The sequence below is a fragment of the Pleurodeles waltl genome, chromosome 2_2 (assembly GCF_031143425.1).
Source record: "Pleurodeles waltl isolate 20211129_DDA chromosome 2_2, aPleWal1.hap1.20221129, whole genome shotgun sequence".
Lineage (NCBI taxonomy): Eukaryota > Metazoa > Chordata > Amphibia > Caudata > Salamandridae > Pleurodeles > Pleurodeles waltl.
The window spans coordinates 853506680-853519179 of NC_090439.1; the positions used below are offsets into that span (position 1 = coordinate 853506680).

General features: G+C 42.8%; 1 protein-coding gene across 2 annotated transcripts in view; it reads left to right on the top strand.

The window, feature by feature from the left end:
* The window catches only part of LOC138282681 (neural-cadherin-like), a 380719-nt gene that overhangs the window by 170634 nt on the left and 197585 nt on the right, over positions 1-12500 (top strand). For both annotated transcript variants that reach the window (XM_069220493.1, XM_069220494.1), the window contains exons 9-10: positions 1213-1381; positions 8222-8392. In XM_069220493.1, the coding sequence (XP_069076594.1) occupies positions 1213-1381; positions 8222-8392 (340 nt within the window). The remainder of the gene's footprint in view (positions 1-1212; positions 1382-8221; positions 8393-12500) is intronic.

A 12500-nucleotide genomic window follows, 5' to 3' on the forward strand; every position in this document is an offset into this window, starting at 1 on the left:
TGGCTGATACTCTCTTAAGACCCACACCATATGTCTCAAAATCCTTTAAGTGACATATTCAAATCACCTTGCCAGAGGTTTTTTTCTGCGTATAAATACAATTTACAAAATTGTTCAGACGTGTGCCGTAAATGTGGAATAGTGTTTAGGTGAGAACGATCCATACATCTTATGCATACATTCCTCACATGTCAATCTTGTGTCTGATTTGTAGATTGGGTAGGGTAGGGTCTGTGTGAGAGTAGTATGCAGGGACATGCAGCTCAAATAGGTTTCTATCCACAAAGTTGTAGCATTTTGGGAATTCACACACTTATTACAGCAACTAACCAACTGGCGAGGCATAAAGCGTACAGAAGTACGGCACGTTGCATCCATCTGTACATTTGTAAAAACTGCATGTGAAAAGGGTACCATAAATAGGACAGGTTTATTGAGTAGAGAGTGACAAGTTAATGGAATTAAAAATATGAAGATATTTTTTCCATAACCCAAATATTTATAATTTATATTGCCCAGGATGCCCAAATACCCCCCCCTTCCCTGTGTATGTGATTCTTCTTTCTCTGTCACCTCTATTTTTCTAGCTCAACCAGCTACTCTCCTTCAGCCTACCTCTACCTCTAACTCTCTCTTTACCTAAGCCATCTTAAAGATTTCGGGGTCACATCCCAGATAAATTTCGGCTGCTTTTATGTAAACCCTGCTCTAGAAATGTAACAGATGAGTAAATAGTGTTTGGCATTGTGCATTGTGCTTGAGTTAGCAGAGAATGGGTAACAAAATTCAAAATAGTTGCTAAAAGGAGGCCCCAAAAATGCCTTGTCTGGGACCCCAAATATCCCTAAGATGACACCGAATCACAAATGGAATTGGGAAAATAGATGATAGACTCCAATATGCATGCACACAATACATGTATGCATGCACATTATGACACGCAAAATTTGGGTATGACTAGAAAGAGAATTTACATGAATAGTTCTTACACACATAGATTGGATACATTGTGCATAATGTATGCTCATCTAAATTTCGACGTTGGGATGCAACACTTAATTTTGTATTTGGAATTATGCTTACAGTCCAAATATCTGTACTTTAAAAATATCTGTACCAAGAACATGTGCTCTAGCACTACTTGTACTATGCACTACTCATGAAATGTGATCATGCCTCATCAACTTTTTGTTGGCCAATTTTTATCCTCAGTGTGCCCATTATAGTGAAAATAGCTGGGTTCTTGAAAACCAACTCCCTGGCACCTACGTCTTGCAAGTGGAAGCTCATGATGAAGATTTGGGCCTGAATGGAGAGGTGAAGTATGGCATCATGCACAGAGACGGGGCAATGCCTGGATTCAGCATTGATTCAGATACAGGTGAGGGTCTACCTGCGATTGTTACTGTTCATGAATGAAGAGACCATGAAGTGCTACAGCCTTAACATATGTTCTTCTGATGCAAATTCTATGTTAATACAACTTCACAAGGCCATGTTGTCTTACTGACATTCCCCTGTTGTGTGTATGAACCATTTAAATGAATCTTATGCACAAAGTCCCAGCAAAGTTAAATGAAAACAATAGGAAAAGCAAGATTGGAAAGGTTTTTCTAGTAATGTGATTCAAAAGTAAAGTAGTGCATTATTTGTAAACCAGTATTTGCATGACGCAGAAAGACTTCAGGAACCATTTTTTCACTGTAGACAAACAAGTGCGTGACTGTCTGACCATCAAAGTATATTGAGAATCTACAGATACCAGGCAGTTGGTTTTACGGTCTTAGGGGGAAGACCTCTGGTGGGCAGATTGAATTTAGAAGGAAAGGTATTTGGAAGCTAGCGCTGCACTTCAGTTGAGTGTATGTATTTGGAAACTACAGGGAATGGTTAGAAAGTTAAAGCAGATGACGCAGCATCGCTGAAGACCAGAAACTGAATATGTCATACATTAGTTGAATGAGTTCCCAGAAGTTGCTCATAAATGGGTAGTTAAAGGTTTTTGAAGGGACTCATAAAAAATGTTTAGAAATTTGAAATCAGAGTGAGAGAACAGACTTATTTCCGTTAGTTGTGCTCCTTGTTAGTGGTGGTGTGCATGGTATCCATCAACTATCACAAGGGATTGTGGAGCCACAGGTTTTTTTTCAAAACCAGGAACAGATGGCATATAAACTTCAATCTGGAGAAGATAGTGCAATAAATCTGAATCTGGACATTTTGTGATATATTTTCTTATTGGGAAATTCCTCTTTGTTGTACGCGGTGTTGTGTGCTATTTCTGTTTTTCCAAAAGATTATTTTTTGTTGTATTGCATCTAATTGCTGTAAAGTGCAACAAAGGATATAGAAATACAATCTCAATCTGCTGTTGCATTAAACCTTAAGACAACTGAATAATAAACTTGGAGATGACAGTATATCATCAATTGGCTTTTTCGATATCTTTTATTAAACTTTCACTGTTTTGCACAGAAAACATTGTACCAATGGTTTGATTTCAACCCCCTGCCAATTTCCTGACCCCCCCACCAATCGTATCTCGGAGTGGGACTCTTCCAGCACTAAGGGTACCATAGCTGTTGATATGGGGTATCAGTCTGGGATTGGCTGAGACCAGTCCGCTGTAATATTTCCAATAGCTCCAGATCATTTTCCATTGGCGAATTCTCTACCCTCATATACCACTTTTTCCGCCACCATACACCAGTTCATGTCAGGTGCCCAGGAGTCCAGTTCTGGCGGGCTCCTGTCTCTCTATGCCTTGGGAAATTCCTTTTTGTTATCATCAATCCCAAGGGTGTCCTGATTTCTTGATATTTTGGGGCTTCCGCCTCCCCCCACACATTTAGCACATACCTTTTTGGTGAGTCCATCAATCCCAAATGCCACCCTCCCCCCAATCTGTCCCATGCAGTCCGAGAGTTTGGGCCAAAAGTTTGTATTGCCGGGCTAGTCCATAGGATGTGAAAAAAGGATCTTACCTGCCCACAGACCCGCAAACACAGATTGGAATTATATTTACCCATTTTCATTAGGGACGTTCTAGAGTAATATGGGCGATGCAGTATGTGGAGAAGTACCAGTTAAAACCCTGATTTTACAGTGCCCTCCCTAGGGGCACCTAGAGCCTCTTCCCACTCCCCATCTTCCAAGCCCTCCATGTCCTCCTCTCACTGTTCCTTTAGCTGTTGCAGAACATCTGGGGTATGATTTAGGATCTCTTTATATGTAAGCGATGTGGCCTTCATAGGATAGGCATTAGGTCACCTGGCAGTCCCCGTGGCACAGGGGAGGATTCCTCCAGATCCATACCCCTTGCTATCTTTGACCATAGGGACCTGTAGGTTTCGGAAGGTCTCGGAGGCAGCCAGCTGATACCCACTCATGAAGTCCGGTAGAGGAACTATGGCCCGTATTTATATCTTTTTAGCGCCGCATTTGCACCGCTTTTTGACACAAAAGCGGCGCAAACTTATAAAATACAATTGAATTTTGCAAGTTTGCGCCGCTTTCGCGTCAATAAATGACGCAAACTCAGCGCAAAAAAAGTATAAATATTGGCCTATGTTTCTCTTCACCAACAGGTCGTCCATTGTGGATATCCCTGTTTAGGTCCCATCTGTCGAATCCCTTAATGCTGCCCAGGGTAGCCAGCACTGCTGATCCTCAGAGCGGAGTTGCCTGAGTAAGTTTGTTCTGCCCACCTAGATAGATTGTTTCCTAACAATTGGCATTTTAAACCTGAATTTCATGTTGTATTAAACCTGATTCTAATGATATATTACACCTAGACCTGGTGCTACATTGCCGATGAATCTCATAGTACAGAAACCCGGATGTGTTGCTATATTTACCCTTAAGTTAAGGGGATAGTCAGTCTGAATCTGATGGTATATTTAAGCAAACTGTAACAATTTGAGAAAATAAGCCCCAGCTGGTTGCCTTTTTCTGCTTTTCACTGTAAACGCTGTAAGCAAAAGAGCAGAAACCATGTTTGCAATGTGTGGCTTCTGCTTTACAACGCCATGTACTCTGTCTCTTCTGAGTAATGATTTTGAAATCTTGATCGCGGCTCTTCTCAGACTCCTTCCCCCAGGGTGAGCCTCACGCCACTGTGGAAGGATGCTGCACTGAACCAACTTGTGGGCGTGAGCTTCAAATGTGCTGCGTTGAAACACTAAATAATGCACATATCTGCCCTTCGTGCTATTAGTTTCACTAGATTTTCTTCATTTCCCTAGGAGCTCAGGGCTATCCCTTGTCATCACCTTGCTGTAGTCAAGTGTTTTAAGAAGTCTCTTTTACATGATTATGTGCTGGAAATACCACTCTGTTAATTAGTAGCTACTACTTTGTTGCATCTTTAATATTAAATAACTATATTAATAAATATTATACACATATTTGAGAGTCACCTGCATATTATTTTAGTATGGCTGCACTTTAAAAAAATAGTAGGTCATGAATAGTACTCATAATATTTGAGCATAAGTTGTCGGGTTTTAATTGGAAGTGGTTTTGGGAGAAGCAGAGGCGATCACACAAGGAGCAAATAGGGATATTGGTATATACAAACTATAGGCTTGTATCACATAGCACTACACACTATGGGTGACAGTCATGAGCTGGTTTGCGCCACGTTTGCACCATTCAATGTGGTACATGAGCAGCAAAAACCTTAAATGCTTTATATGAAGCCACGCAAGGTCACTTTGCGTGGCCCTAAGTGGCTCTGTATATTTGGAGTAAGGCAACACAGCTCAAATCGCTGTGTTGACTTACTCTGCCCTTGGAAGACATTCCATGGGCACTGCAATGGTGTTCCCACGGAATACCCCTGGATTTTGACGCATTACCAGATTTACCAGAACCAGTAAACCTGGGAATGCGCCAAATTGCTACACCTTTCCAGGGGAGGCATAGTAAGGAAAATATCTCTATTTCTCCTTGTTACTTGCTCTTTCTATGTGTGCTGCATTCTGCCGCAGGGGGGTGTTTTTGTGCAGGAAGGTGCCCCTTCCTACATAAATCAATCCTGGATGCAACGCAGGCACCCTTGCACCAAGGTGCAAGGGAGCCTGCGTTGGCGCTAGGCTGCCAAGAGGACATCACCACATGGGAAAAGGCAAGAATGCACCGTATTGACTTAATATATATTCCTGCCCTTTCCTTGTCACTCAGTGCAGCGCAGCGCAGCACAGCGAGGTGAGTCGCTGCACTGCATTGCGTGACAAACTCATAAATGTGCCCCTATATGTATAAGACATATGCAGATGCTCAGAGATGCTTTTAATAATGTATTCAGTGTGGTTAGGGTCCACTACTCATGGTAGGCAAAGCCTTGAGTAAGGCATGATGCTGCTCCCCTCCCTTAGTATTGGTAATAAATAGCATATTATACTCAGCTCTTCTGCGTATATGGTCTATTCTATAGCATTTTCTCATGTGTATTTGTTTTAACAAGCAACAACAAGGTAACATCACACTGAAGAGATCTTATGACTATTAGGTGAGTTGTTTCCCTGTGTAAAGCAGTTACTACAAGTAACCTGTGAAGCAGTAAAAGCTGTTTTTCCCACAGCAATTATTCTTTGTGTTAATGTGCGTTTTTACAACATATACATATGACAAGAAAAATAATAGATCCAGAATGTTTCATGTGAATGAATAAGCTTATGATCAAATGCATTCCAGTAGTAAGGGACCTGCATATGTATAGTTATACTTAGGTCAGCATTTCCGCAGGAAATGCATTTTTTGTGTTGCCAATAACTTTGGTGCTGTTTGACGAATCTCCACGAAACTTTCCAAAAAGGCACTACTTTTGATTAGTAAGTACAGAGGCAGAGAAAAAAAGGGGATACCAAAAAGCAAAAGTCCCATACTTTTTCCATAGACTTCTTTAGGCAGGGTTACAACAAAAACTGCTGAACAGAATTACACCATATTTGTCAGGAAGCTAGATCATGGTCCGTAGATTGTGCGTTTTGTGATTTGGTGTAAAATCGTTCCGTAGTTTTTGAGAAATTAAGATTTAAAAAATGTTTGTATATCTGTATGGTTGCGTCCCCAAGAGATTCGCGAGAGTCTTCCGGGAGCGCCAATTTAAAAGTGAAGAGTTTTTATTGGCCCAGACACCTTTTTTTGGGCAATCACACTTCCACAGGAGTCAGACCCCTGCAAGAGTGAGTGCTCTGATTGCCCCCAGGGAGGGGGTCCATGTCAACCCACCTCCCGTTTTTTGTTGTATTTGGCTCAAGAAGATAGAATCCCTGGGCCTATTATGGTCAGAGAGAAGGGCTTCATGCCCTCCTCCCCAGTTTAATTGTTTTGGCTGTGGCAGATAGGGGCCCCAGGGGCATTTAAGGCTTGGGAGAGAGGCCACATGCCCCCTTCCATTTTTTTGGAACTGGCCCCAGGGATGAGGTCCCCATGACCAATTAAGGGCTCAGGGACAGGGCTGCACATCCTCCACCCTTAATATATATGTTTTGTCCCAGGGTATGGGGTCCCCGGGACCCGAAGGCCAACCCTACGCTGCGCATGCCGAAGGTGGTGGGTAAGCAGCCTGCTTGGGTTTGGTCACAGGGCCTGGAGGCAGGAGCCAAGCCCTGTTGCCAACACACTGCTATATACAGTCAAAGGCTGTGTGCAGCGTGCTGTTGGCTGCCTGGGCCAGTTGGAAGCAGGGTCTGGCTGCAAGACAGGCCCTGCGGCTAACCCCACGCCAAGCATGACTAAAGGCCATGTACTGCATGAGGCCGGTTGCCTCTGGGAGGCTGCCTGTGGGGAGTTGTATGCAGGACCTGGATGCAAGCCCTACCACCAACCCCACGTTGTGTGCGACTGGACATGCGCAGTGTGGGGTTGGCTGCCTGCGGGGGAGTTGGCTGCCCCCAGGTGGATTGGCAACAGGGTCCAGGGTCTGGCCGCAGGCTAGGGCCTGTTGGCAACCCCACACTGTGCACGGCTGAAGGCCATGCACAGTGTTGAGCTGGATACCTATGGGTGGTTTGCAACAGGGCCTGTTCATAGGCCAGGCCCTATGGTCAACCCCCCCGCTGCACGTGCTGGGGGTTGGCTTTACGTATTGTAATAAAATATTAGTTTATGTTAAAACAAAAACCTAAAAAAAACACTGAAAAAAACAAAGGTTAAAGTAACTTTATATATAGTTGTGATTAAAATAGCTGTTTTTTTTTTTTTTTAAACCTTAGAAATTGCGTGAAAAATACAAAGGTTGAAGTAACCTTATAGTTAGGTGAATATGCCAGTGACAACATTAATGTGTTGAACTCAAAAAACGCTGAAATTCACCAATTATAGTTAGCATAGCTATCATTTCAGTCCCCACCATTCACTGCTTATGACCTCCCATATTACATGACTCATTACATGTTCCGTGACATCACTGATAACATCTCAAATGACATCATTGATGACATCACTGATGACATTATCCAAGCTTCTTTTGTACATATTATTCAATAAACTAGTATATTATTAGAGGTCTGAAAGTAAGTACAAAATAGCTCAGAATAATATGAAGCATAATTAATGCCATCACAGATAAAACTCTCTTAGGTGTAGCAAGCATGTGTTGTGTGCAACATTGATCCTATACCATACACTTCATGGGTAGCCTAGTTCACATTAACAATCAAATACAGATATATGTGCAATGTTCTCTGCCCGAATTTGGGGTCTCTGCAGTGGTAAAATGTTGTTTAAATCATAGTTTGTGAGTACTGCAAAAGGGTAAATAAACTCAAAAGTGTAAGTTTACCTTTGTGAATCAGGCCCACAATATGAAACGATAACTAGTGACTAACATACACAGAAAATGGCGACAACAGCTCCAGCATGCAGCTTCTGACTTGGATTTAATTTGCTCCAACGAGGAGGCATGCTGGGAACGTACAACCCACCCTTGGCAATCCCACCCTGTTACAAAGATGAGGATTGCTTTTTGGAAGTGATCAATTTGAGTTCAGTATATTACCACAGAAAGCAACATTAAATAAAAACAAGAAGAAGAAAAACAGAAAAGTACATCATCCATGGAAATTGTGTGGAAGACAATTTTTGTTTAAGCTGAGTAATCATGCTGTGCCAAATAGTGGTGCATCTTTTTTCCTGACTGATAGCTGCATCTCTTCTGCTATGTGATGTCTGTGTCAATAACAGCCATGTTTGTGAAATACATTTCTCTTTGCAGGAGTTATCACAACCACTCGGATGTTTGACCGTGAAAAGCAGAGAGAGTATACAATATCTGTCACAGCGACAGACCAAGCTCATGAGCCGCTGATCGGCGTCTGCCAGATCACCATTGTCATCCTCGATGTCAATGACAACGACCCAAAGTTCGAGAACAGTCGCTACCAGTGTAAGTTTCCCTTACATACTATGTTATTTTTTGGTTATTCGTATAGTGCTTGAACTGCCGAAAGTGTAATTCAGAGCAATTACACCCCGTCTATATCATGAAGGTGAGGAGTGAAACAGCTCAATTGGAATTTTTTTGTTACTTTGGAGCTGTAGCCGATAAGCCGGATCATTAGGGGCAGTGGAGTTGTTGTGCTATCACAGATCCTGGAGGCTGTAAGAGAGGCAAAAGGTTTGAAATATTATAGAGGTGATTGTAGGCACTTTATTATATGTTAAGAACGGGTGTTGTTGAGCCATGTAGCATAAAAGAGTGGAAATCAAACAAATTAAGAGTAATGGTTTCAATTTAGCACCCATAGAAAATAGCAGCAAGGGGCTGCCACGGACTAACAATGCCCTCCATGGCAGTGCTGGTGACCCCATCATGCTCATCTGTGAGCCTGTGTCTGCTCTGGTGGTAGCAGGAGCTGTGCTGGTAATTGAAGTTATCCTGCTCTCAACCCCATTTCCTAGTGATCCGCTAAATGTTTTCTTTCTACAAGGGCTTGTGACCAAGAAAGTGTGAAAACTATGAATACACTGAAAGGGTGGCTCGCCTCAGTTTGTGGACAGTGTAAGAGCATTAGCCGGGCCCTCTTAGCCGGTGAGCTCATGAGCTTCCACATGCCAAAAAGAGTGTCCATCTTGGCCATGATTTGGCAACTCTGGCAGTTTTATCTATTGTCTAGCCTGTTTCCCCCTCTCTTCCTGTGTTGTTTTCAACTCTGGAAGATAGCGTTGGTTTGGACACTGAAAGAGGACAAGAAATTTAGAACACCAGCAACCTGCGAAAGCTGCACATAACACAGGGCTCTGCTAGGCTGTGACGATCTGCGGGGTATGTGGGTGTGGGGGGGAATTAGGGTATCAGATGTAGACTTTGTGAACAGACTTGGAGCCCAAAAAATGTGAGTATTTGGAATTTGAAGTCCATCCGCAGATCGTTTCGGCGGGGGTGGGGGCTGAGGGGAGTTGTTGATCTGTGAAACGTGTGTTGGCTGTGGCTGTAACAGCTGAAATATGGATTTTAATAATTGAAATGTGAATAGCAGACTTTTCCACTAATTACAATATTCATAACTGAGTTACTACACTGACTTTTCTATATAAAGAGATTAGTTACTGAAATCTTTTGAAGGACTAAGACTTCATATCTCTATCACCCACAACAGTTTGATTAATGTATTTGTTAATTTTTGTATGTTTGTCCCAGAGGGTAACTGGTACTTATGGGATCTGAGATGCCAGCAACTACCTTGATTTACCCACATTTAGACTGATACTTAACCCATAGACTAAAAGTATGCAGTGTGATCAAATTTTAAGCATGCATAAATCTTCTCAGAGGGTTTGGTGGTTGGCATTCCTGTTAGAGAGGCACCAGGAAAAGCTTGTGAGATCACATGTTTGTGGGTATTTAAAGACCTTTTGTATGTTATTTCCCACGCTGAAAAAGCTTGTACATTTACACTTGTGAGCTCATGAGTAAGTCCACATTGAGGGTGGAAAAGGAGGAGGCACCTCCCAAAATTGAGCAGTAAGGGAAACAAATATTTCATGTCTGTAGAAAAAAAAAATTCACACTGCAAATGCAATTGTGCAGCATCTGTGAAAATGATTACATACAATTGTAACCAATAATTCACAAAGAATCCCAGAACAATTCTTGGGAATTTGTGACAGAGTCCTGAAAACCTGTCTGAATTCCAAAATACTCGAAAATGTACTCTAAGTCCATTATCATGAGTGGCTTGGATAAAAGATGACGCTGCAGGTATTGGAATTAAAGGGGCGTGATAAATAGCACCTATTGCAGATTTTCCCAAATGAAGGGGAATAACTTGGATTTCGGAGCTTTTCTCACCAAATTCTGCAACTTCCAGTAAATTCTACACATTTTTTCTCCAGAAGGATTGACTTAAAATGTAACAGGATTTGCGAACTTCATCACACCATTCATTGACACGTGAGACAACATTTGCATAACTTAGAATTCCAAGCCGTGCGCAAACGAGTCCACTCGTAATGAGGTCCCTAATGTTAGCATGATCCTAAAGAAGTTTTGGGAATTGTGTCAATAGTACTTTTTTCCGTTGACTTCAGCTTGTACACTAGCGGCCTGACCGCTCCAGCGGTCCTCGCCCGGGCGGTAGGTTGCAGCTTGCTTATTGCAAACCCCGTTGTGACGAGGTTGGTTACTAACACTGCTTTGACTTCAACAGAGCTGATTCTGAGAAACATAACTGGCGTGTCACCAGTCTTGTGTTTGGTCTGAAAATGTTAATCTATTCAGGAATATCAGCGTTGAAATACAAATGATGGGGTGGAGGCTCAGCAGTAGTTAAACACAAGTAGAGGTAAACGCATTTGCTAGTAAGAGGCATAGTAAATTCAGTATCAGAATTAAAAAAGGCATATGATAGACAGAGGGAAGTAATCAGTGAATAAAGGAAAGACAAGGCCAAACTGCAATCCAGTCTGCACACTCTTGCAAGCTGGATAGAAATGGGCTGACAAGATGAGGCTAGTGGTCCATATCCACGATCAATAGCTGTGCATCTTTCCTCTTCCTACTTTCTTTTAGAGAAAGAAAAATCAATGGAATGGTAGTTTTTTTTTCATTGCTAAGGGAGAGATTGTAACATGCACACTTCTGCCGCAGTGGTGAAAATCACTTGTTAGAACCTTGTATGTCTCAATTCAGAAATGTACAAAAGTAAGGGGGTTAAGTCACAAAGAGAGGCACAATGCATGCAGTTGTCAGATCTTGAAATGGGTATTGCTGGTTTTGAGGGTTCCAGGGGGGCTGCTAGGTTTTACATAGATTTCTCCCTAGTGAACATGAAGGAGCTAACTCTATGCACTATACTGTGCCTCAAAAGTCACACCCCTGATAACCAGCCTAAAGGAGTCCATCGTTAAAATTTCCTTGATACAAAAATATTTATCTCCCCTTTACAACGGCCAAGATAAATAGGGGTCAAGATAAATACTGAGGGCCAGGGCTCATGAACCAGACAGCTGACAGCTGTGTACAATGGGGTGATGGCTCAAGTCAACACAAAATGCACCTCCTGCTTCCACATCTTACTCATGCTGCGAAAAATCTTGAAATGGTTGCCTCAGAACACCAGACGGACCTTCATGTAAGCACTCATCACCAGCAGCCTGGACAACGGCAACACACTGTACCCCAGAATCACCAAACAAGTGCTACACAGACTCCAGACTATGCAGAACACCACTGCAAGACTCATTCTCTACCTCTCATGCCACACCCACATTACACAGCACCTCGGAAAGCTTCACTGGCTTCCCATTCACAAGCGCAGGCAATTCAGACTTCTCACACACATATACAAAGGCCTACACAGCACATGACCAGAATGCCGGAACAGCTGCACGCACTTTCACCAACCCACCAGACACCTACGCTCTGCCCCGCATCCTCAAAAGCAAAACTGGAGGTTAGTCATTCTCCAACATTGCACTCAAGACATGGAACAACCTCCATCTACACACCAGAGCCTCCCCCTCACTCCTTGAGTTCCGAAACAAGCTGAAGACCTGGCTGTTCGTAGGCACCTTGGGGACCACAAAACCAATACACCTGCCCAAGCACCTGGATACCCTCTTGGGTGATTAGTGTGCTTACAAATAAGTATAACATAACAGCAGACGTGGCCCTGAGCGGTCCCCTGTCTGTCTGTCATGCCCTTTCTCTTCCACCATCTTGAGTTGGTGCAGGTGCAAGCTGGCTGTGGACCTGTACATTGATGAGCAATCCCTTTGGGAATGAGATCGGACCTATCTTTGGACCAGACCACACGGATAAGTACACTGCACAAATTAATGAGTTTCATCAATGTTTCCTCTGATTACTATTTTCTCTGCAAGCAGAGGCGGAATGCTTGTGTAAGCAGTTTTCCAGCTTTGTGCACAACAGAGCAGTTACGGGAACCTTTAGGTGAAAGGGTGAAGTGAACGAATTTCCCTTTGAAGGAGATTTGGCAGAGATATCCTCCACCCATTTTTTCAACCCATATACAGACACACAGAAAACTTGG